At 37.6% G+C, this 27002-nt stretch overlaps 1 protein-coding gene across 3 annotated transcripts in view; it reads left to right on the top strand.

Moving 5' to 3' along the window:
• The window catches only part of LOC122840901 (zinc finger protein GLIS1), a 40617-nt gene extending 13615 nt beyond the window's left edge, over positions 1-27002 (top strand). Inside the window, exons 2-9 of one of the 3 annotated variants that reach the window (XM_044133684.1) lie at positions 2816-3864; positions 10111-10272; positions 13626-13733; positions 16766-16892; positions 18525-18681; positions 24492-24631; positions 24711-24809; positions 26063-27002. In XM_044133684.1, coding sequence (XP_043989619.1) covers positions 2989-3864; positions 10111-10272; positions 13626-13733; positions 16766-16892; positions 18525-18681; positions 24492-24631; positions 24711-24809; positions 26063-26205 — 1812 coding nt within the window. In that variant the 5' untranslated portion in view covers positions 2816-2988 and the 3' untranslated portion in view covers positions 26206-27002. Of the gene's footprint in view, positions 1-2639; positions 3865-10110; positions 10273-13625; positions 13740-16765; positions 16893-18524; positions 18682-24491; positions 24632-24710; positions 24810-26062 lie in introns of those variants that run through there. The other 2 variants (XM_044133682.1, XM_044133683.1) reach the window with 2 other exon arrangements.

Raw genomic sequence — 27002 nt, 5'->3', positions numbered from 1 at the left:
ATTAATCCCGTTGAGTTCACTGAGGCACAGACACATCGCAGCCTCTCTAATTAAGATCTAACCACAGTTCCCATGACTGGTCTGCTACACGACTCCAGTGGGGGGAACTCCAGCGATTTACGGGAAGAATCATAAAACTTTAAACCAGAGCATACCAGGAAACACGGGCCTGAACCTACACTTAGGGACTCCATCATCAGCTAATATAACTACAGAAGTGTTCTTACTCATCCTCTTAGCCGTGCCGGTTTTTAGCTCATAAAGAATCAACCGGATTTCATCAGCATGGATTCCTGTTTGAGGCGTTCGGATGACTAATTACATGTGGCAGGGATCCGGCTGCAAATTAGATCATCAATATCTGGCAGATGGAGGAGAAGGAGTCATCTCCAATAACCTGTGAAGGACTTTTTACACAATGGAGCTACTGTTTTTGTGAGAGCAGCGAGGAAGAGTTCGTTTTAAGGATTAACTCTGCTCATTAATCCTAAACTGCTGTGGTGGGGATGTACTTAAACAGACCAAACTCTGGATACTTTCAATTTTGGGCAAAATTAACATTTTTCCATTTGGATTTCTATTGCTTCTAAAAACAGCACAGGAGTTTAAACAAACCCAACTAGCCGGTTTTCGGCAATAAGTTAATGTTTTGTAAGCGGTTTCGAAAACTTCCTGAATGTAACATTCCTGAATTGCATTCCGAGCGCAGCCCTGTTACCTAGCAACGCAAGCAGCATTCCAGAATTACAGTACAGACCAAAAGTTTGGACACACTTTCTAATTGAATTCAATGAAAAGGTGTGTCCAAACTTTTGGTCTGTACTGTATGTAAAGGATTTAATCTGAGTTTTGGGTTGGGTTTTATGTCTTGTGATTATTTATTCTCCCACATGTATTTAAAATACAACTACCAGAACTCACAGGGTAATAAATACCTTGCGTTTTGTTTGTCATGCTGTCTTTTGGCAATAAACTGATAACTTTTGGTGTCTGGAAAGTAAGCGGTAACCACAGCGGAGATCTGCCCGTTACCTAGCAACCGAAGCTCAGCTCCAGCACTTTGGCTCAGCTGCTTTTTCCGCTGTACAACGGCTACTGAAAAAGACAAGTGTATAGTTGTTGATTTACCATTCAGAAACCACTTACTGCATTATTGTAGGTTGTGCAGGAGGCTCCACTTTTACCTTTCAAAGATCTATAGTTGTATAATTGCACATCTGTTAGCGGACATATTTAAGTGTACGTTGAGCTGCTGCTTATTTGGTTTTAAAGTGACAAGAGGTCCTAAAACAGTTCATTCTCAAAATATGCAGAGCAGAGGAGATTAAAATCTCATTATCTAAGAATAATTTAGCAGAAAAAAATGTGATGGACATGTTTTGTATAACTATGGACCTATCCTAACTTGTTCAAGGAACCATAATAGGCCACCTTTAAGTATCTGTTCTTTCTAGTATAAAGTTTCTTCTCCACTACATTTCTATAATGTGTTGCGTAATAAGTTACATTCATGTCCCATAGCGATTTTGATTTACTAATTTGAAAGTAATCAATAATTTATTCGAGTTAACCGGTTAAGAAAGTGACTCCATGTGGCTCAACACTCTGAAAATTAAAATATTCATTACACTGACTGTGTAATGCCAATTGTTTTACAAACAGTTTCACAATTTGTCACAGTGTTTTCTTAACTGTGACAAACTGGAGTTGGGTCTCTGAAAGTGACCGGTGCCTATTCCTGGATTAGGTGTGTCTAATGTCCTTTTTTTAGGCTGACAACTTTTACTTCAAAGTGTTTACTGCAGTTGAAATAACACATTGATTTTGCTTTGAGTTGAATAAAAACTTTCAAAGGTATAGTCATTCCTTTCTATTTTCCTTAATGGATTCAATTCCATTAAGGTGCACAGAATCACAAGTCTATATGTCAGCTGTGTCACAGAAGTTAAACAATAAAAACATGCACACTATTGAGGTATTAAAGAAAACGTAGACACATTTAGTGATATTCTGGTATGGTTTTTTTGTTGTCTGTTTATTTGTGTTTTTACTTAAGTGCAGTGTTTAAGTACTTTCTCCACCACTGCCAGTCTGTCAACAAGCAGATTTCATGCGACCAAATCTCAGTGCGGTTGCCAGACATTGTAACTAACACTTGCTGCTGAAATCAAACTGGAAATAAGAGGCATAAAAGTCAAAGCTGCCACACCTGCTGACTCATAAGATCTCTGAAGAGCCTGACTCAGCTTAGCCGACGTGGACAAATGTGTTTCTTTACAGGATCAATCACACCAACATCTGTTCCTTTAAGGCCGTTAGAGAAGAGTGGTGGGAAAAAGCTAGAAGTCTTTGTAAAATCAGATTTTTTGTTTGTAAGAAATTTTACTTTGGTTTCACTCTTTCAAACTGTACAGACATTAAGTGTCAATATTTGGCCTTTCGGATGCGCCGCCTGGCTCAGCGGTAGAGCAGACACACCATGCATAGGTGTGTCTTCCTTTCTTCCTCTCCAATTACTAGTGATTATAGGCCACAAAACCTTTTAATAATATGTGAACTTTAAAGAAAAATATAAAAGCTAAAATAGTAATATTTACTTTTTTTTTTTTTTTAAAAAAAGGCCGGTTGTAATAGTGCAAATCAGATTATTTTCTTTCAGTTCCTTGTTTTAGTTCCTTTAGTTGTCTTCTACTTGACAATTAATGCATGTTAGTGATGTAATAATCTATGGACTCTCACTTTTCCACCTCATTTTTTTCTGAGTACCATCTGAGGCTTTTGTTTGATCAATCATTTTGTGTTGTGTTTTCCACAGCGTTGGTGACAAAGCTGCAGTTTGGAGCCAATGAGACAAGATTATCTCTCTAGAAGATGCCGTCCACTCCTCAATCACCAAGTTTGGAGGACACTGTGGAAGGTTTTCCCTCCAGTGGATTGCTAAGGTCGGTCTAAGGTGGTTTCATTGGCAGGGTCTCTTGGCGGTCTGGTATGTGGCCCCCTGACCTCGGCCCTCCGGACATGCAGCTCACCCTACCCAGCTTTGGGAGCGTGTTTGAGGATGTTGAAGAGCTTCAGGCGCCGCTGTCCTTTGGGGGTCTCCGCCAGCCGTCGCTGCATTCAGGTGGTCTGTGCTCCCTTCCCAGGACTTCGCTGGGATGTAACCCCAACTCCCTGCTCAGCTGCAAGACAGCAGGACCCCACTTAGAAAAGACTGTGGAGGATTTTGTCATTACAGGTCAAACAGAGCTAAAAACTAACACTCAGAGGGTCAACTGCTACCCTCAGCCCTCTCTTCCCATTTCATACATGTTAACTAGTTGTGCCAAGTCTCCATCTTTTGAATCTCTACCTTCGTCCGTTTCTTCTTCTGCATCATCTTCAATTATTACCTCACACGTGCCTTATTCTGACCACCATCATCACAAAGCGTCGTCACAACAACACAATCTACAGGAGGATTACTGTTCAATTAAACAAGAACCTCCAGATGATTTCTTGCCATGTAAAAGGGAGCCGTTTCAAATAGCCAACCAGCAGGGGGAGCTGTTCTGTCTTGGGCAGCTGCCTCTGGGTAACGATGCTCAGGACAGAAGCCAGTCCCCCAGCCTCAGTAGACCAGCAGGACCGGACCTCATGCTGGACCAGCAGGAGCAGTCGTGTCATTGGATCGACTGCAGCGCCACTTATAGCAGCCAGGAGGAGCTGGTGAGGCACATCGAAAAGGTGCACATCGACCAGCGTAAAGGGGAGGAGTTTGCATGTTTCTGGACTGGCTGTGTCCGACGGCACAAACCCTTCAACGCTCGCTACAAGCTGCTCATCCACATGAGGGTCCATTCTGGAGAGAAACCTAATAAATGCATGGTGAGTCGTCTTTCTTAGCCTTAAAAGTGGCCTATTATGCCTAACTGAACAGGTTAGGATCGGTCTATGGGCTTTACCAAACATATTCATTTAATTTCTTGTACAAAATCATCCTTAGATAATGAGATTTTAGTTTGGTCAGTTCTGCCCATTTTGAGCTCCTTTCACATTGAGCCGTTTTAGGGCGTCTTGTCAATTTAAATCCAAATAACATGTTGCTGGCCACATCCTCCAACTCAATTTTTACGCTCAGAAATGAAAATAGCTGCAAATAGATGCACAAATATACAACCGTACATCTATGAAAAGCAGAAGTAGAGCCTCCTGCACATCCATCAAGAATACAGAAAGTGGTTTATGGGTGGTAAGTCAAAAACACTTGTCTTTTTCAGCAGCCATTGTACAGCGCATACAGCAGTAAAACCAGCTGACCAAAGATGCTGGAGCTCCACTGAGGTTACTAGGTAACGGGCAGAACTCCCCTGGGATTGCTAGAGAACAGTGCAGGTTTTTGAAATGGCTTAATTTCCAGACTTCAAAAACCACGCCGGTTTATTTTCAAAAACCGGCATGGCAAACAGGAAGCTGGGATATAAATAATCACAAAATATAAGACAAACCCCATCCCCCAAAAATCTCCAACTAAATCCTTGCCATAATACCACAGGAAATATTAATATTATTTGTTAGAATTGCCATACCAGCAAGTTCTTTAGAAAATATTGACATGTTCTATGAAATAAATATGAATATAAAAATAAAGTGCCAATGTAAAAGTAGCAACAGTTGTTACATTTTCAGCCGGTCCGGTTCGCTTTCATACAGCACTTTACGAAACAAACCAAATCTTTTCAAAAACACGTTTCTGTCCTTTACCAGTGGAGGCGCTGCACTAAAAACAACGGAAGGAAATGACACAAAAACAACTGAAGAACACCTTTGTGCAACTTTCTTCTTTATGAAATGAAAACAAAAATGGTTTTGTGTCAGATTTTAATAGTTGTAGGATTTCTTTTGTCTTTGGCTAGACTCTTTACCCAGAATGCAATGTGGGTCACTTCCTGTTTTGGATTTGTCTCTGGTTTTCATGATATTCACATATTCATTCAAACTACACCAGAGTTCACTTAAACCAAACCTACACCTTAGTACGAAGGCGGACTAGAGTTAGCTTTTTGGTTTGTATCAGGGTGCATTCACACTGGCCATGTTTAATCCACTTTAATTGAACTCTAGTCCATTTGTCTAGAAAGTCTGGTTCATTTGGGGTGGTGTGAATTTGCAATTGAACTCTGATCTGCCTGCATATCTAGGTCCGTGTTCAATTGAAGTAAACACTGGGACAGTTCGAATTCATATGTGAACAGCTAGCGGACAGGAGACCACCAAAAGAAGGAAGTGAACTACAGCGCAGGGTATTCTGGGTAAATACAACCAAAACAAACGTAAGAGTCTAGTGCTGGCAGGAGAAATGGCTTGTGATATTTTGCCAAAGACAAAAGAGAAATCCTACAACCGCTAAAATATGACATCACTCCATGTTTGTTTAAATTTTGTGAAAAAAGGAAGTTGTGCTCAGTGCCTTCTTTTTAGGTCTTTTTGTTGTTTCCTACAGTTGTTCTTGGTGCAGCGCCACCACAGGCAAGGAGGGGTACAGGTTTTTCAATTAATCTGGATTTTGTTTGACACAGTGCAGTGTGAAAGCAAACCATATCAGCTGTATCAGATGTGAAACAAACTCCCAAACTTCACAACTCCCCGAGCAAACCAGACTTTCTAGGCAAACGAACTAGAGTTTGAATAAAGCGAACTAAACAAGGCTGGTTTGAATGCACCCCAGCTGTGTGTGGATTCATGTAGTTGAAAACATTTCTGAAACCGATCCGGTGTGTACAATATTATTTTTTTAAACAATGTGGCGGAGAGTTTTGTTTGTATAAAGACCCGGTAATGTCTATACAAAGTCTTAGTCTGTGCTCCAAACAATAACAGTTTTTCTGTTTTTTACTGCACGAATATGAAAGAAAATATTATCCATATGTAACCAGGTCCATACATGCTCTCAGTATTAATGTCAGTGTTCAGCCTCAGTATTTTAACATTTAAAAAAAGCACAGAGATGAAGAGTAAAGAGACTGCATCATGTTTTAGAAATAGTACGTGTAAGGTTTCTGCCTCAGAGCCAAGAGTGTCGCTCTTCATCAATCATGTCATCAGTCATTCTCTTCATCACATCTGCACCAGGACAACCAAATTCCCGTCTCTGAGAGTGACTCCGTTATTCCCCTCTGTCATCAGCCCAAAACCCTGATTAATAATTCATTTAAAAGGTTTCACACGCTTCCTATCTAACTGAATCACTTCATTACTGTGCCCTGCGTCCCTGCCCGCTCATAAATGTATTACTCTGGATTAATATTAAATCTACATCAACACCAAAAATTATTCAGCGGTCACGCTTGAGCTAAATGAATAACGGGATTTCATTTTAATCAACTGCTGTGACTTGGACATGACGGTGAAGTCACCACTCGTACTGCAGTGGAAAATGAATGTCTCCCATGAATGCGGTCAGTGTTTATTAACGTATTCTGAATTATTTACCAGCCTGTAATGTCGGCTGGTGTTATTCAGGCTGTAAACATGAGTCCCCAAAGAGTTTTTAAATCCAAAATGTCCTGGTTATGATTTACTGGACTGCAGCGAGATTACCGTGAGGGTACAAAAACAATTATCCCATTAGCAGGAAATACCTTAGAAGAAACTTTTATATTTCTGTGGCCGGAAAAGATTGCTCACACCTATGTTAGATTTCTGTGAATTTATGCAGAATTTTTTTTACTCTCAAGAATGGTGTCTTTTTGTAAAACTCATTAAAAAGTAAAATGGTAAACGCAGAAGAAAAAACCTAAAACCTGACCACTGTAAAAATCTCTGTCCACTGTTAATTCTTGTATTCACACTTTAAAAATGGAGCTGAAAAATTAGTGAGAACTTTGGAAATTTAGAAAACTTCAGAAACTTTAGAAAAGTAGAAACTTTAGAAAAGTATAAAGTTTTGACACTACTGTGTATCTACGGCTGGGCAAAAAAATCAATAGACACGTGATCAATATCAATAGAAAATAATTCTCATAGAATGTTCAATAATTTAACTGAACTACAATGACGTAGGCAGAGAAAAGTCTTTACCTGCTCAACCTCTGATGGCTAGCTAAGCAAGGTTGGTGGAATCAGCTAACTCACCCGCTCTGCGGTTGCCTAGCAACAACTTGTTGCTAAGTAACTTGGCCAGTAGCTGCTTCAGATTTCGCCACCATGACTCACAACTGCCTAAAAATAAGAAACAAACAAACAAACAAAAAAACAACGGCGTGGAATGAAAATGGAAAATGGATAGAATAGCTCAAGAAGAAACAAATTTCATATATTTAAAACAAACTAACAAAAACTAATCAATAACCCACTTATATGAAACGTTTATGTCGTGATACGTTGTCATGTCGTTCGTCCGTAAGGTGTGACAGACAGGGAATATACTCATGTTCCCCGGACTTCTCGTAACTGTGCCCTCTGTTCCGTTACAACTACTTAACCCGTTATTGATATGCGGTAACGGGTTTTTCCGAGTCGTCTTTAAACGCACCATGAGCGTACACACGCTAACTCCGCTGTTAGACCTGCGGATTACCAGCGGTAGATTTGTTGACAGAAACACGTTCAACTACCCAACCGCAGCTAGCAAAAGGCAAAAAACTTCAGTTTCTTCTAACCAAACCGTGTAAGTTTTGTAATGCTGCTACATGCAGATAATGTTAGCTAAAATATGACTGGCTAATCCAGTATATTATGTTAAACTTGTTTAGAGGGATGCTAATGTAGTTGCATCCTTTGCCATTTATTTAACGCCAGGAATGAATTTATTTTATGTAGGTGACACACTGAGAAGGCAATGTGTAGTTTATATTTAGACATTTTCATTTGTTTATTTCTTTCCGTTTCTATGTTCATGCCATTAAATTAAATGATGAGACTTATTATTATTCTGTTACCTTGTAATTTCCATTCAGTTTTATGTGGTAAGTAAGTAATAATTTGCTTGCAGGAATTGAGTTTTGCTGAACATTGCATGTTCAGTATTGCCATTTGGCTCTAGATTTGCTTCTTACACTGCAAATTTTTAAGGGTAATCGTGTCAAATCAGCCAGAGTTTGGCAGCTAAAACACTAGATTTTATTAAAATATAGCTTGCTGGGTTTCCTTGGATAATTTTAACAATTTTAACTATAAACAGAACTGATCTGCAAAGTCTAATTACTTTAATTTATCTGAATGACATGACTGAATGATTATATCTGTGATTTTTTAAATAAATTGACACTAAATAAGTAAACTTAATAGTCTTTCTAAATATGAATAGCTTTACCTTGTTTTTATTGTTAGTTATAAGTCAGTCTTTGACTCGTAGCATCAATCTGTATCTAGATTTATAAGGTAGAAACATGAGAAGAAGCTTCATAAACTGGAGAAAAGTCAAGAAAATGTCAAGTTTTGTGTTTTAAGTTTGTGTAAAAAAAAATTATGTTGTTTATGTATTCTAGGAAATAATTCAATGTTTTCAAAAAGGCACAATTTTTAAAAGCATCAGGTGGAAGAAAATGCTTTTCTAAGTATTAGAGTTTAAAACATAAATTTTCTTTGTAAATTTATGTGTTAAAGTCACGTTTGTTTTTACAGCTTTGGAGCCTCAAATCTGCAGCTTCTTGAAAGCTGGAAGTTTCTCAGGAATTCATCTGTCTACATGCGGTCTGAACTGTATTTTTATATTCAGGTGGTTTCAGGCCTAGTATTAATTAATCACCAAGATGTAGTGGGATATTTTTTTACGTGAAGACTTATTAAAATAAATGAGGTGAGTGACATTTACAGAGTCATTAGTGGGAACTAATAAAACCTGGAGTGAATGTTTGGAAGAAAAACAGTTTAGATGAAAGCCGTTCTTCCTGCCCTCAGACTCACACCTTGAAGAGGTTTGAAGCCTTTATTCAAAGAAATTACCAGTGGTTTTCAAAAGCAAACACGCTCTGCTGCTTAATTTGTCATCTTAACAAAGTTCTTCATTATAACCTTAAGTATGAAAAACCGACTGCTGAAGGTGATGTTTGCTTCTTGTCTGGATTTAGTCCATAGAACAACCCACCTCCTGTGTGTGTTTTTGGTTTATTTCACTTAATTGTGATCCATTTCTATTAAAAAATAACTTAATTAATTGTATCATTTGAAATGTTTACTTTTTAAAACACAAAGAGATTAAAGTTTGTTTTTATTTTACAATATAATATCAGAGGGAGGATGAAACTAAACCACATATAAAATTGCAGTTTTATTTTGTATCATTCCCAAGTAAAATTTGTCATTAGTGAGTCATACAAATGAGTTTTTATGTGCTTTGATTTTTTTTTATAACAAAATAAACAAAATAATGTTTTTATAATTTATTGTATGAAGAATAATATGATAAATAAAACAAATCTTCAAAGTCATACCAGCAGTATTAAATGTCATTCAAGGGAGTTATAAGATTTAAAAAACACCAATGAATATAGAGGCTGTTGTGGTGAATATCCATGGATAAATATAATTATAGGCTCTATTTTGAATTTGGAGAATGAAGGCATTACCAATTGATCCCAGAGTAAGCTTACTAGCAGATTGATTAACTTAATTTCCTTGAATGGAATGACTCAAACATTAGTACAGCATAAAAAATAACTTTTCAACAATTAGCTAATGTGAATTAATATTTATTTTTTGTTAATATTTTTTTAGAATAAATTGTAAATCGTTTTTCTTACTGTCTACTCTTGTAGTAAGAAATCAACCTCCAGAAAATGCACAGAATGTTTTATAACAGTTTTCCAACTTATCAATCTGTCTAGCTTCAAAAATAGATGAAATTTGAAAAAAACATTTGAAGTCAAACTGACAGAACAAGTCCCACCAGGTGGTGCTAAGCAAAGAGCTGGGAAATAAAATGCAAGAGGTCTGCCACAACCGTTGCTTATTTTTCATTTCTGAGTGCCTTTAAATTATAGGGACTAAAAAACATTTCATAAAATTACAAGTTGTTTTCTTGAAACAATCAAAGCACATAAAGCGCAAAAACTTAATTTTTTCCTTTTTTAATTGCACAAAGATACTCAACGCAACTGAGTTTTGTCCGTTTTTCTTTTTTTGTTGTTTTAGTTCGAAGGCTGCTCCAAGGCATTTTCACGTCTGGAGAACCTGAAGATCCACTTGCGGAGCCACACAGGAGAGAAACCGTACATCTGTCAACACCCAGGCTGCATGAAGGCCTTCAGCAACTCCAGTGACCGGGCCAAACACCAGCGCACCCACCTGGACACGGTCAGTCAACACATGCACTCACCTCACCAACTACTCTGATACTTAAAGCTGCAGTATGCAACTTTTATAAAAAATATGTTTTTTACATATTTGTTATGAGACAGATCATCTGTGAAAAGATTGATCTCCTTCACCTCGTACCTGAACTACTACTGCCGTCTGAAGAAATGCATCGCTCCTGGTCAGAAACAACCAATCAGAGCCAAGAGGCGGGTCTTAGTGCTGTCAGTCAACTTAGTGAATGCGCTGCTAAATGTGCTATTAGCAGGAAACCATCTTACCGTTACAGAAAAACGGCTATGCTAGCTGCAGGGTAACAGAAAGCAATGGGAGGGAGATAGAAAGGATTATAATGGTTTTTCATTATTGTTTGGTTTTATCTCGTTGTGACTTTTTCTTTGTTTTATCCAGTTAGTTTTAATTTTGCTTTTCAAATTCAAAAATACTTTAATGATCCAAAAGGCAGATTAAACGTTGTTGTAACTCAGATTAGGTTGTTATTGAGTGTTTGCTAGTTTTTATTTGTCATCATCACTACTTAAATATTGTTTAGTTCTTGTTTTATTTTTACTAGTAGTAGTAGTTTTAGATTTTTAAAATATTTTGGTTAATTTTTAGGTGCAGAATTAAAAAAAATCAAATTATTGTATTGTGATTGCTACGACCCGGCTCAGGTGGCAGCAACAAAAAGTAGGGAGGACACGACAACCAGAATAATTTTTCAGCCCCATTTATTAAAAGTTACTGTTCAGGGAATAATGTGCGGCAGCCCAAGATGTTCTCCCTCAGCCTGGTCCTCTCCCAGTCATGGACCCGGATGGAACCCTACAGGTCTCTGCATCCAACTCCCACAGCGTGTCAAGCGATCTGCCGGGGCCGCCTCTGGATCCGACTGGGCCTGGATCTTCTCATGAGTGGAGTGGCGCTCCTTAAATACAATCCAGGTGGCCACGTGATCAGAGGCACCTCCTACAATTGAGGACCTTAATTGACATTTTACTACATTGCCACACAGCAGGGCCATCACATGATTATGTATACATTTGGTAAGGAATACTCAACAGAAGTTATAATTTAAAAAAAAATATTCAATTATTGTTGAAAAACTGAAATATCATTTTGTTGACTGGCTTAAATGCCATAAACAAATTTTGTGGGGGGGGAAAAGTTTTCTCAGGCTAATTAATATATTCATAAACACAAAAATGAAGGATATAAGATCTATAATTTGAGTATGTGTTACTTACTTTTTGCAAAGAAACAATATAGTTTCAATTAGTTATAATTTTTCCTCATTTGTCTCAGATTTTATTTATTTCAGTTTCTATTATTTTGTTATCTTAGTGAGCAGTGATTGACAGCACTAAGACCCGCCTCCTGGCTCTGATTGGTTGGAAAAGCAAAGTTTTTTTCACAGATTGTCACATCATAGTGACAGTTTCAACAAATACATAAAGAAATACTTTTAATAAAAGTTACATACTGCTTTATAGATAAATATCACAACAAAAAGGAAACAATTATATAATGATTACCATGTGTAAATGACAGCAAGCTGTAGTTTTTTGGCTTTAATGTATAAACTTCTACATATAACTTTGTTTTACGGCTTCATATATTTCCCAAACAATAATTAAATTATTTAAGAGCGCATTTCGAAGACACACATATAAATCCGTTTTAATTTAAAGAGCCGCTGCGCCTCCTGCTCCCCATCTCCGCCTGATATACGGTCTCAGTTCAGTGGAAACGTTGCTCTGCAGACTTTCTGTGGATTTACTCCCAAAGCCCGCAGTTATTTTTGCTCCTGCTGACAAGCAATGAGGATTTAGCTGTAATCCAGCGAATCAGAGCTCTTATTACACGGATGAGATGTCGCACTCTGTTGTTGTTACAGCAGGACCAGAAAGCTGGTCTCTCCCTCTTGTGGTTTCACGCTGGCTAATGGCGGTTTCTTGGTTGCGTCACAAATCAAGAATCAGACACTTCTGGCGCCATTTTGGAGGCCCAGCAAAGGAATGTCTGCATGTAAGTAATTGTCGAATATAAAAATAATATCCTTTTTTTTATTTTTTACTTTAAGTTTAATAAAACAACTTGAATTGTGCTGGTGTAACTTTATGGTAAAGGAATTTTTATTCCCTATAATTTAAAGACGCTCAGAAACGTGAAAATAAACAAACGACTGGCGCTCATAAAGTCAAAGAAATTTGGATTATTCAAACTTAGATTTTTGTTACTTCTGGTGCTTCCACATCATTTTAAAGCTGTAATTATTCTCTATGTTTTCACATTTCAAAGTAAAATGAACTGACATGTAAACATTGTTAATTGTTTTTTTCACCTGTTATGTTTTGTCCTCATCAATTAACTTGACAAAGTTCAATCATTTTAAGTAATGCAGGAATACGAAGGGGGCTTCACTCATCCATTTTCAGAAGAAAATAATGAAATATTATAATAATTTTACTTCAACTCGCCTTTTGAGGAGCATAGAAATCTAATCAGATGAAGAGAATGTAAAGTTTTTAGTTCGTTTATCCATCAGTTTTATTTGTGTTGCCTTGCATTTATATTTAAATATAAACAACAAGCATTTAATTATTTTAAGTATCTGAAAACAGTTAGATGTGAATTATTTAAATGTTAATAATGTAAAATGTTGCTATAAAACAAGAGTTTTGACTTTTGGTTTAGGTGTGTGAATTATTACTGCATCAATAATCAAATAGTGACTGAATATGAAGGTTTGACTTTTAATGTTTGATTATTTTTTCTACTTTATAAAATTTTTTGCAGCTTACGTTTGTTTTTTTTTATTTATTCATTTTATTTTGTTTCATTCACACACTGATATTGTGATATGACATATTATTCAGCCGTATATGTGAATTAATGTAATTTACAGCTGGATTTTTAATTAAAAAGAGGAAGACATTTAAAGTATTTGAGTTGTTTGTGCATTTAAACACATCAGTTTCTTTTTTATTTTTGTAATTTGCATTGTTCACTAAGCATAAAATATATATATATTTTTTTATTTTGCTACTTATAAAGACAAATAAAGCTTTAAAAAGATCATATAAATGCGTTTCTGAATTCTCCTCTTGCTTTTCTCCCTTTAAGCTTTCAGATGAAAGGTAAATATGCTGCATAGCGTTTCCTTTTTCTGAGCAGTGTGCACAAATTTCTCCATATTCGTCCTAAATGTGATGTGTGATGTGTTGATGTGGCTCAGCTGGATATTCTTTCATCTATGATGCTGTCAATAATCAAAGCTACAGTGTAAAGTAGCCTGTAAATCAGTTTTGTTGTCGTTTTCTGATTTTTCCTTGTCGTGTTTTTGTTGACAGAAACCGTATGCCTGTCAGATCCCCGGATGCACCAAGCGCTACACGGATCCCAGTTCGTTAAGGAAACACGTTAAAGCTCATTCTGCCAAAGGCCTGCAGGAGAGAGAGGTCAAGGTACCCGCCGTCGCCCCACATCACTTCCCTGATCTTCCACATGGGAAACACACAATATAACTGAAACGGCTGCAGAAGTCAGCTTAGAAATGTTTAGAGGCACAAAAATCATCCATTCACTTAGTCATGCATCCATTCATTTATTCATCCGTTCATCCGTCTGTCCATCCATTCACTCCTTTGTTCATCCATCCATCAACATTTTAAAATTGAATTGTTCATAAATCGTATGACAAATATCTTTTTTAGTTTTAATGTTTTATTGGCCTTTATTTAAAGTGATCAGATAGGAAGGTGGGGAAAGAGAGAGAGGAGCGTGAGGCATGCAGTAAAGGTCATCAGGTCGGGATTTGGACCTGTGACAGCCGCGTTCAGGACTAAGGTCGAGCTTTAGTCCTGCACCGCCGTTTTTATGTAACTTTCATTGAAAACAAAGCCAAGAGGCTCCAGGTCTGAGTTTCTGTCGTGCTGAGGAGACGGAGATCAGCAACACGAGGAAAACGTGTTTATTATTCAGTAGGATGAAATAAAACAAAACTATTACCCAAACTCTCTGGAAGTCAGAATACTGGTTCTATTGTTCTGCGTTATCTGGGCTTTGTTTGTTTTCCGTGGACCATGAGTGACACTGCGTTTGGTGCGTTTTCAGATGCCTTATTGGTTTAAACAGAACAACATGTGCTTCAATGTTATGACAAAGCCAACACACCCAGTAAACCCTCTGGGGCTAAATAAAACTTTGAAACACACACTTCATAAACATTCACTTTAAAAACTCCCCACGGTTACAATATTCCTAAAGCTTATGTGACCAAGCTATTGAAGCTTGCATCTTCATAAACATTGATTTGGGCGCATTTTCTCCGCTGATTATACATGCTTAGCTCTTTGGCAGTCGCTGAGAGCTTCCTCTGTCAGTTAAATGTCTCCGAAAGTCCTCAGGGATGTTCTGTTAATGGACGATAATAAAGTAAATTGTCCTCCTTTTATTTTATTCAAACATCTTGGACCAACTTGCCTGACAGGATTTCTGGATTTTTTTCCTCATGAGGCTGAAGCACAAAACGAAACGAGAACCACGTGGAATACGTGGAAAAATGAACAGTAGAACATAAAAATGATTGTGCTCTCTATTGATCTAATATATATAATCAAAGTCTGTCCCTTTCAATTGGAGCTGCAGGGGGACTGCATGGCCTACACACACAAATTAGACGCTGCAGCTTTTACATGCAGTTTTTTCTGCTGTTACTGCGTATTTGTTTTTCTGTTCTGCAGCGATATTGTAAATAGCCTGCTGTCTTTTAAATGGTCAATACACATGTACATAATATTAATTTTAAAAAGTCGTTACGCTCTGTTGCACATCCATTGGATTGAATAGAATATCTCAATTTCTGATAACTGTACAGTATTTTTTACGTATTTTATGTATAATGCATACCTAATCTAGTTTATTTTACAGATATTGATAATACATTTTGATCTTTTGTGTGAATCTACATGCTGATACAACTGAATTGTCCCGTTATGAGGCAGTAAAAGTATTCATATCTTATACTTTTACACATTTTGCCAAGTTGCAACTTCAAAGGAGACCTAATACTTTTCCTCGAACAGGTTAGCATACATTTATGTGCTAAATTATTACATTTTTTGGATAAAATAATTATTAGATGATGAGAGTTTAGTCTGGTCAGTCCTGCCTATTGACCTCCTTTCAGAATGAGTTGTTTTAGGGACTCTGTCACTTTAAATTCAAATGAGCTGCTGCTGGCCACGCCCCCTAATCAATTATTCTAGCCAACAACCGATTAATTGGCTAAAAATAATTGCTACTTTCTGCAGGTTTTTCATTTAACTGCCTATAATATAATCTTATACAAAATTAGAAATACATTAAGAAACGCAAAAAAACACAATTCAATTCATTTTTAAATAAGAAAATAAAGATTTTATTGCCTAAGATGCAACAGCGCAGCATTCCTTTAGTGTACGCTTGATCATTTGCTACAAATGATGCCAAAACATGCTGAAACAAAAATACTTCTAAAATCAATATGTGGAAAACTCAACCCTTTCTGCTCAACCTAATATCAGTACAGTTTATAGAGCCGATCTGTTTTTTGGATTAGTTGATAAAAAGTTGGATTAAAAAAGGTGCTTAATAGTTTTGGGTAGAAGATATTTGCAGATGAAGACGGTTTAATTTTTCACTTAAATGTAAAATCTGTATAAGTTTTAGGGCTGGACAATAAATCAGTAACAATGCATAGTGAGGAAAACACGTGATCAAATATCACTAGGTTATACTAATACTAAGGAAAGTTGGTGGAATCAACTGACTGGTTCACTCTTTGGTTGCCTAGCAACTCATTCTGTGGTTACCTAGCAACAACCTGCTGCCTAACTTGCCAGCTGCAGTTTTAGGTTCTGCCACTTTGCCTCATAACTGTCTCTAAATAAACAACAATGATGTGGAGTGAAAACTGTGGATGAAAGAGGAAAGGCTACACCATCAGTTTGGCAGCTTCTTCAATATAATCAATAATTATCAATACCAACTGATATAAAACGCCTATATCGTGGTTTTTCAGCCATATTGTCCAGCTCTAATGTGTTTTTGTGCTGTTTTGGCTTAATTGAATGTGTTGTTCTTTCTTCAAATGGCCTTTTTAGAATCTGTGTACTCCAGTTAACAATTTACCAAAACTTAAATTAGTTGATTATTTCAATAACTGATTGAACACCGTTAATCCGATTAATTGTTTCAGCCCTATCCTGAATATGTCATGTTTTTCAGATTTTTATATGTAAAAAATGTTGACGAAAACAAGTATAATCTTCCTTTTACTCCAATAACATGAAATCTCAAAAAATACTCTGATATTTGTGGTTATAACGTGACAGAAAGTGGAAAAGCACTGTTTGGCAAAGCGCTGTAATTACCCTCATTCCTTGACATGCAACATAAAAGTGCAGCTCCGTAGTTAAGGCCGAACATCTGTATTCTGTCTTACTCGCAGGCTCATGTGCATACCGTGTTGGAATCGGACATTTTGAGTGATTGCTTGGCGAGGCAGCATCTCCACAGCTCGGCCTGCTCCCACCAGGAAAACAGCTCGCCTCTACCAGCCCTGGATGACTTCACAGGTACGAAACAGTAGCAAACGTCTGTGTTTACCCTCCAACAAAGAGATGTTGTAGCCGCTCAAACACCTGGGCTGTTCAAACTGCCTCTTTCATTTTCTCCCATCACCTCATTCGCTCCTTTTCCGCTCCCTCCCGTCTCATTCCTGCTACCATAGCTCATCGCGCCGGTGTTTACCTTGTCCAATTACCGGGCGCTGAACGCGGGCGAGCGAGTGGGCCCTCTCTCACTCCGCCCGCTCTTCCAGTTCCTCCAACACCAGGTTTTGCGCCAAGCTCTATTTTTTCCCCTCCTTCAATGGCTGAACGCGGATCAAGAAGCTGTCAGGGATACTGAGGCTGACTTGGCAAAGGAAAGGAGAGTGTGTCCAGGAGAGCTGTCCATGTCTATTACTTCAGACTACTTGCAGTTTTACTCTGAGGACTTTGAGGGAAAAGCCTCAAACAGCACACTGCGAGCTATGTTTATTCAGGGCAAAACAAGCGTGTCAGTGTTTAATTCAGAAACGATCCCTGGAGGAGTTTGTCCTTATCAAAAGTGGACAAACAGATTCAGAAACCTTTCTTCTCAATACATTATGTATGATTTTTGCTGGCTTCATAAACTTTGCATAAACTCAAAGTGCTTAGGATCCAGTTTATGACATATAAACATTAAAAAAGATGTTTTTCTATTAACATTATCTACACAGGTGGCTCTGCTTCTTTCTTCAAAACTGCTTATTGTTGCATCTTCAGCAGAAATCTTGGTTGTGCAAACTGTATACTGTTTGCGTTTGCATTATGCCCAATTACATCTGATCGGTTTTCTTTATTCTACTTGCTGACATAAGCTGTTTTTTAAAGGTATTTGCTGATGCGGCATTGTGTTGTGTTTAATGTTAGCGTAGCTGAGAGCTAACAGAAATGCTGACATAGCTAAAGCAGTTAGCAGTTATTTGTTAGCATTGTTAAAACATAACAGAAACACTACTATTAAATTATGTAGTTAGTAGTCAGTATTGTTAAAGTAAAAATATTGTTTTTTGCTGTTGCAGCATAGTGGATAACTGTTAGCCTATTTCAAAGCTAACACCAGTATGGTTAATGGTGAGTAGTTAACTGTTAACTGCTAGCAGAGTTGAATGTCAGCAGTTATCTGTTAACATTGCTGAAACCTAACAGAAATTATTATTATATTATATTATATTATATTATATTATATTATATTATATTATTAGATGAGTTAGTTAGCTGTAAGGATCATGGAAAGTTAACAGAAAAGCTGTTTTTTGTTAATGTAGTATAGTTGGTAGGTTTTAGCTGTTGAAAGCTAATGGAAGCACTGCTAATCGTCAGAGCAGCACATATTTAACCATAAGCATTAAAAGCTAACAGTAATATTGCTTCTAGCTAAAGTTAGAAGTTGTTGCTCCCATTTTTGAAATCTAACTTATAAAAATTGAAAACAGATAATTAATTAATGGATTAATCCAATAGTTAGTAGATAGACTGGAGGATATGATTTAGTTTTAAGCCCCTAGCTCAATGTTTTTAAAGTATAATTAGACTTCCATCAACAGTTTTAACCCAAATCCAAACCTAGAAACCAGTTTTCTTTGCGTTCAGTTTTAAATACCTGTGGCTCTGTTTCAGGTGTGTACTCAAACCGAAGCTCCTCTCACAGCAGCAGGAACCCAGAGCTGATGCCCCCGTCTGCAGACAGCCGCTCCCGTTACCCCGGCCTGGAGGGCAACTTTGATGCCAACAGTCCCGTATCTTCACTGACCAGCCTGGGCACAATGAGGGACGGGTGGGTGTAACATCAAAAACTATTTTTAATTGTGTAAAGATGCTGAACATTTCATTTGGTGGGCAGTGATAGCTGTTGTTTGTTTTATTTACTGTTGTTGTTTTTCTGGGTTTAAGCCTCTTGGAAAACATGGTGAACGTCACAATATTTTAACTTTTTACTACCGTTATCTCAGATTTTTTCCAGGAAAACAGAGCACTTTAATTACATTTAATCATGCACCCAGACAGGCTTACATCTTCAAAAAGCAAAGAAAAAACATGGTTTATCCCTTGTGGTGTCTGGCAAAGTTTGAAGGAGCAGGGATTTCTTTTGCAAGCCTAAGATGACTGGATTTTGTTTTGGCATTGGATATGCAGAGGTATTTTATGCTAAAGCTAGAAATAGCTCCTCTGTGTGTCTGCACTTAAAGCAGCCCATTGTCCTGAATCCATCCTCCAAAACTGGAAGCTTGAGCCAAACGCCTGCCAGGTATGTGGGATCCAGAAGAATAAACAAAGTTATAAACTTTGGCCTCGCTTCTTTTTTCTAAACTTCTACACAACTTTCAGTTTAGTTCCTGGAGATTGCGGCCTCAAAACTTTGGGTTTTGAAGCTTTGCATGTAAACCAACTTCTATTGCCGATATATTATTAGTAATGGCTGTTGAGTTGTTGGGAAATAACAGGAGTTCCCAAACTATTCCATGCTAAGGATCCCTAAACGGCATTAGCTTCTGACCAACAAACTCAGACAGTGCTGCAAAATATATTAAATGTATTTTACTCATTATTTAATCATTTTTACATCTATTTAGCTCTAATACTGCTAAACAATTCTAATTTTAATTTAGGGACGAGGTATTTATCTCATTGTAAATTTTATTGTGCTAGCTGGAGAAGCAAAGTAGCTCGATAAATTTGACTGGGAGCCAATCAGAAAGATTAACATTAAAAGAAATTGTTTTAATATATATTTTGTAATAGTGATTGAAAAACAGATTATTGTCTTTTTTTATTTTTCTTTCATTCTGAGGCCCTGCTACCGCCCCCTGGTGGTGCCCACTTTGAAAAACACTAACCTAAATAATACAAAATCATATTTTCTTGTGATTTCATGCAGTTTTTCAGCTGATTTCTTATGGTGCTTTGGAGTTTCTTTGACAAATGGGTTTAAGACTAGACAGTAAGATAAATTATAGATAAAAACAGCTGAATTTATCACATTTACAGTCATAAATGTCTTTCTTAGCAAATGCTTGAACTTTCCTAAAGCTCAACATATACGTCACTCCATAAAATTAAATTTATACATTTGGAAAAAGTTTATTTTCCACTTAAGCAATAACACGTTGTACTGTCTAGGTATTTTTGCATGAAGCCAGAAAGTATTTGTTCATTATTTGGACACTTTTAAAACGGTAAGATCCAAGAAGCCCAAGGCCCGTGTCTTAAAAAGTAACAAGTTATTGAGTTCATGAAGTCCTACGTCATTTACCATCCTCATGAGCCTTTTTTATTTGTATACAGACCTTCTTGAGCTTTTTTAATATTTTCTCTCCTGCCAAGAAAGAAACAACAAGGTGCATTTCTTGGACATAATATTAATAATACAAGTTGGCAGAGCTGAAGCCAAAATAAATATGGAAGCTAGATGGTTAATAGATATACGGTTAATGACAACAAACGGCTTTGTGTATAAAAAGCTAATGATCCCCTCAAAAATGTCTGTTTTTGCCTTTTTTCACAATTAAATGCTTCCAATTAAAAAATGCTAGAATAAATATAAAATGAATTATGATGTAATTTAGTAAGTGGAAGGAAAAAAGTTTTGAAACTTGTCAGATGGCATATTAGGGCCTTACTATAAAATGAAAATGAAATTATGAGACTAAAGTATCAGTAATATGAGAATAAAGTCAGAAAAAAGTCATGAAAGGTTTTATTTCTCCTCATCATAATTTAATAAAGTCGTAAAATTACTGGAATAAATTCATATGTGTGTGTAAAGTAGAAATAATACAAGAATAAAGTCACAATTTCCAGAAAAAAGTCATAATAATATGAGAATAAAGAAATAAAATTATAAGAATAAAGTCAATATTCCAAGAATTGTTGCACGAGTCTGAAGTTGAAATAATAAGAGAATAAAGTCGTAACTTCCTGCCAAACCCAACACCAGAGAAAAGTTTGTTTTTCCTCTAAATAACTTAACGACACATTAAAAAGACGTACAGGTAAATCTCTGTAGCTTCAACATCAACGCTCTGTGACCTCATCCCCAGGTTTACTCTGGGCGGGCCGAGCCACTTTGGGCTCCTTTAACACTCCTTGGGTCCAGCGGCGGCGTTGTGTTTGTGATGAGCCGTGTTTGTGTGTTTTGCGGTGGAGAGGAAAAAAGCGAGGGATGGAGGCGGCGACCGGGTCGGCCTCCACACAGAAACACTGTTATACGACTCGGAGGAAAGAGAAGAAGACAAAGTTTACTTTGCAGAAGCTCAAAGTGACACATGACTAATTTTGACACATTTGCATGTTTTTCTGTTTGCTCAACTTCAACACAGAATTAGCTTTCTTAGGCTCTTCGCTGCTTGTTTCACTTCAGCGCCGTCGTTCTTGACATGTTTGTGCGCATTAGTTGCTCACCACTAGATGTTACAATATTTCAGTGTGGAAGCCTGTCATATTTTTTCTTCACTGTTAATTCACACAAACATTTCCGACCGTACTGCTTTAAAAAGCAGAAGTAGAGAAAACTAAAATCAGAAAAACTATTTTTAGCTAATGTTAATTGTGAAAGGTTTTATTTTTACTTATATTAAATTAATAAATAATTACACTACACAAATATGCAACCATACTTCTTTGAAAAGCAGAAGTAGAGCCCCCTGCACAACTAACCAACAAAACTCGCACATAGAGCAGTAAAACCAGCTGACCAAATGTAGTGGAGCTCTGCTTGGGTTGCTAGGTAACGGGCAGAACTTTGCTTTGGTTGCTAGGTAACTGCCCATGTTTTCGAAGAGGCTCACTTTGTAGACACCAAAAAACCATGAACTTATTGCCAAAACACAACATGACAAACAGGAAGCTAATTATTACTCTTTGAGTTCTGGCTCTTGTAGTTTAAACACATGCAGGGGTAGAAAAATAATCACAATAATCAGAAAACTCTGATTAAATCCTTGATATAAAACCAGAGAAAATATGCAGCAAGTCATTTCTGGATGGTAAGTCAACAGCAAAACTGTTGTGTTTCCAGCAGCCGTTGTACAGCGCATACAGTGGTAAAACCAGCTGACCAAATGTGGTGGAGCTCTGCTTGGGTTGCTAGGTAATGGGACTGGTCTTGGCAGACGTTGCTAGGTAACGGCGGAGTGCCTCTCAAATCTGATGCAACAATGAGGACGTTTTTAAAACGGCTAATTTTCGAGACACCAAAATAAAATTCGGCTAATTTTTTTAGCTTTTAAAAGTTTTTTAGAAACAAAATGGAAGTATAAAAACAAAATGTTCATTTTACATGCTGGGTCCCCTTTACGTTTGCAAAGAAAGCAAAGGGACAACCGTAGGGGAACAAATACTTTTTTACTGCAGCAATATTTGTCATATTAGATCTTGAAAACATTTAAAAAATATATAGTTTTATTTGCCAAGATTTTCCAGTTTAAATTTTTGAAATTTGATTAAAGTGGACAGCATATTGAGCCCATTATTCACTCCCAAGTGTTACCTTTCAAAAGTTGTAACTCAGTCAGTATGAGCCACTAGAAACAAAGTGTTGCCCACTAGATGCACAGCGTTTACTGCAGCTGGCTCCAGTTAGAGACAGAAAAAAAGCGCAGTAAGAGGGTGGTTAGCTGGTAATATATGATCAGAGGAGCCGTTTCCCTGAGGTTCTGCTGACAGCCATGCGTCGGAGCGACGCATCAGCCCAGCGCGGCTGAAACATCTCAGCTATGCTGCTGCAGCGCTGCAGGAATGTAAGCTGTGGAGCAGACTTTTATAGCCAAGGTCAGCGCTGAAGTTTCAGGGGCCACTGAGGGGAATGTGTTGGATTTTTGGGGCTTAGAGTCATCGCAGCACATTTAACAGTCCCACTATATCAAAGCCTACTTTGTTTACATAATCGTATACAAAGCCTGGTCTTTATTACCTCAAGAAACCACAGCCATCTGTGATTTATATCAGTTTGGGTTTCAGAAAGTCCTTCTGATTAATTTGGGCTTTTATTGGGTTTCTCCAATGAAAGCAGAGGCTGTTAAATTAAACGTAATAGCCTCTGACATGGGAAATCCATAATAAAGGGTTCTGGGTTTGATAAATGGTAGATATGAAAAGAAATCTCCAAACATTTTTTCTTTTTTTGCAGCTGGTCAGATGCAAATATTGACTGCGTTTGGGCCAGAGGCCATCTGTGTGTTTGACAAAGCCCAGCTTGTTTATGAAGCCCACTAAAAACCCTCCAAGGCCACTCTGCTCCCCCGGGGATGAATCTGCTACAGTACATCATCCCGGAGAGAAACGCAGAGAGAGGGCGCTCTTTGAAGAGACGGGAGTGAAATACCAGACTGAGGGAGGGGGCTCAGCTCCGTATCTCCTTTGAGATATCCAGCTGCCTTCTTCCTTCTTGTCGAACCGGCTGCATTGACTCATTTGTTTCCATGTTGAGTCAGAGTGTTTGCACACAGTCAGCACATTCCTGCTCCGCAGCAACGGATACAGCTCTGCACAAATCATCAAGGGGTGTCTACATTACACTCTCTGAGGTGGAAAACACTTTTTACATAATGTACTGTGTGTAGGTTAAAAGTCCTGAGGAAAAAAGATGATTAATGGCTTTCTGCGTCATTTAAAATCCCAGGTTGGTTTAATTTGAGCAGCGCATTTCAGTTTAACCCCATTTTAGGAAAGAAAATCTTGAATGAATAAATTTATCCGTTGCTGTTTTTCCTTTTTTCTCACTCTTGCACTGTACATCAAATTAATTTTAAATGTAACTTAGAAATACACAACGCTATTTTCAATCGCTAATTTCATAAGGAAGAAAATAGTTATCCAGACCAACAAGCCCATATATAAAACATAAATAACAGATTTAGGGCTGCTATAAATCATTTGTATAATGTATTGATTATTCTGACAATTAATAAAATAACAGAATAGAGAAAAGTAGTAGCCATTATTTTCTTTGAATTTCTTTCATGCCTTATGTAACGTTACAGCTAGCAAGAAGTTAGCAACACATGAATATGCTTTAATTTTTCTCCAACTACAAATATGTGCAAAACTTTGTAGGATTTCTGCTAAAAAAAGCAGGTTTTTTTCCATTAAATAGGAAAGACAATTAAAATCCTACATGAATATGTTTGTTTAAACGACATACCCCAACATCATACTCCCACTACTTTCTGTCGTCTTCATTTTTCTTTGTGATTTGCGCCAGTGGCAACAGCTGGTTGCCACAGCTGGACCCGCATCACGGGTCATGTGACTCGTGATGCGGTAAAAAGTGTTTTCATTGCAGTTTTGCGAAATAAACAAAAATTTCAATATGGCCATAAAAGCCCTGGCACGTTTCTGTAAAGCAATTTTACTTTCAAAGTGTCAAATTGCGCAACAATTGCTAGTGTCATGGCGGTGCGTTTAAGTTCCAACTCTTCCTGTACCTAAGTCCATCAACTCTGACTAGCTTTGATTAGCGTTAGCATGACGCTAATCATGCTAACGATGATTAGCGTCATCGTTAGCATGTTTTACCGTGGCGACGGCGCGTCGCGGACCAATGCGAATATTTATATTTGGAATAATGTAAACATTGTTTTTCACCAGGCACAGATCGACGCCGATGTTTGAGTCAGCGGACCTCCGGCCAGCGGGCTCCTCCTCAGAAAGATGCGATATTCAGCTGCAAGGTTTCCAGAAAACCTACAGCCACCAGCAGCCAGTGTTCCTGCAGCAGCAGCAACCAGGTAATGACAACTTCCTTACCTTCACGCAGTATGTTCAGCTCCGGAGTAACACGTTGGTTTGCTGCTCTGGTCCTCCAAGAATGTGTCTATCAAGAGGGAAAACTAGTTCCACCAATCAGCAACGGAGGCTTTGAAACTGCTGGCTACTTCACGAACCCATCAGCCTCTCACGCTGCAGGTAAAACATCAAATAATATGAGAAAGTTACAGTTTATTGTTCTTAGCAATTAGTGCTGTGGCAGATTAAACTAACTACTATGTTGACATAAAAGCTTCTCTCCACAGAGAGAGCCCGTTGCAGTGAGTAATAACTCAATTAATCGCATGATAAATTTTAGCAACCTCAAAAATTTCCATTTGCATGATTTATTTTATTTTTTTCTTCTTTTCTTTCTTTTTCTAACAAAACTGGATGACAAAAGTCTAACATCTGGTGGTTTGGACTGAACTAGATCCTTTTTTCTGTTGTTTTATTTATTTTGGATGTTTAAAATATCTCTTCCGGAAGTGTTGTGTCAGTTGCTACGGCAACGGGTTGGCGTGTAAAATAAAGCCGAGACTTAGAGCAAGGAAAAGCAGAATATAAGTGGTTTAAAGTTATTTTATCCATTACTTATCAGTTTATTTTCCCCCTTGCTATGGCGCACTGCCGTCGCTGTAATTATTGAACCTGCAGTAAACATAATCGATCTTTGTTTGTAGAATGTGGCGATATTCAAAACAATCATCAAAAAGGATGAAACATTTCATAAAGTCTAGTTATGGTTTGTTAAGATTGATCAAGCTAATTCTAACAGCAGGAATTATGTAATATTAAAATTATTGGCCAACATAAAAGAGAGATTTGCTTAGTCCTCTCTTTCCAGAAACCAAAAATGTTTATAGGTTTTTATCCCGGGAGAATAATACATACGTTACACATTAAAGCATCAGCTTGGATTTAAGCCACAGTTTATGAAAATTGGGTAAAAATACGATGATTTTGTGACAGATTCCTGCTCCTATTGGAGCTGTCTGGTTTTGACTCACAGTAATGGCGCCTGCTGGAGCGCGTCGCTAGCGTTAGCGGCTAATAGTCGAGGTCCAAACCAGAGATATATATCAATGAAGAAATCCTCCGCTACAATCTAACCTAACTTCATTGTGTTTACTGTTTGTGAAGCAGGAAGTTGCGCCCTCTTCAGTGTTTTTGTGTCGTCTCCTTTAGTAGTTCTTGGTGCAGCGCCCCCACAGGAGAGGAGGGGAACAGCTTTTTCACTCAGTTTAGATCGTTTCACTCAGTGCAGTGTGAAAGCGAACCACAGCAGCTGAAAATGTACCAAATGCTGCAATTTTGGTACCCAAACAAACTGAGTATATTGGACTATCAGGTGTGAAAGCACATTAAGAGAAAACACAAAAAATCAGAGTTTCCTGTTCTGCTTTTCTCAGGGTTCGACTTGCTGCAGGACATGCAAGGCCAAGCCGAGGACAACTACTCCTCGTCTCCGTGTCCAGAAGACAGCTTCCTGTTTCAGAGTGGAGGTGTGGACCGCTGCCTCAGTCAGATCTACTCCATCTACCTGGATTCATGATGAAAACCCGAACACGTCGTCAGGAAAGACCGGACGAAACGCAGCATGAAGGATCATTAATCTACTGTACAATGTGCTGCAGTTCCAGCAGGAACTTATCATTATCATGATCGCTCTTCTTTAATGGCTCGAACACAACTGGAGAGAGAAGGAAACTTTCAGGCAAACTGACCAGAACGGCACATCTGGTAACCACATCCAGATGTAAGAAGCAGTGAACTTTGTATTCAGAGACGACAGAAGCGTTTGTGATCTGGATGAAGCGAGTACTTGCTCCGTAATCGTTCTCCGCCTCCCTCAACGAAGCTGAACCTAAACTATTGTGAATGTTTCTGGTTGCACAACAAACTGCAGAGGAGCGCAGTTTTCCCTCCAGCTGGGGTCAATAACTGACAGTCAGCAGGTGTTAACAGAAAATAGAGACTATTTAGAGAGACAAGACTAAAATACACGGCAAAAAACAAGTATTTCACGTCTAGTTCATAATACAAATATCTTAGTTCAGTTAAAATAAAGCAAAACTATCTTACAAGTAATTTTTCAGGAAGACAAATGAGCTTGTTTTAAATCAATAATTCCTTAGTATTGACTAAAAAGTATAATTATAAAGAGAAATTTAAATATGTAATACAGGGAACATATTTTGTTCCATCACTGAAAAAAGAAAACAGGTGATCCAACTAAAAAAAAAAAAAAAGAGTTGATTTGTTTCAAATTAAGTTTATTCAAGTAAATATATTAACTTTATTAAGCTGTCAGCATAAATTAAGTTTGACAAAATTAATTCAGCTACATAT

Source organism: Gambusia affinis, linkage group LG12 (genome assembly GCF_019740435.1).
Source record: "Gambusia affinis linkage group LG12, SWU_Gaff_1.0, whole genome shotgun sequence".
Taxonomy (NCBI): Eukaryota; Metazoa; Chordata; class Actinopteri; order Cyprinodontiformes; family Poeciliidae; genus Gambusia; species Gambusia affinis.
Note: the sequence above shows the minus strand (reverse complement) of the source record. Positions and strands in the feature narration are given on the sequence as shown.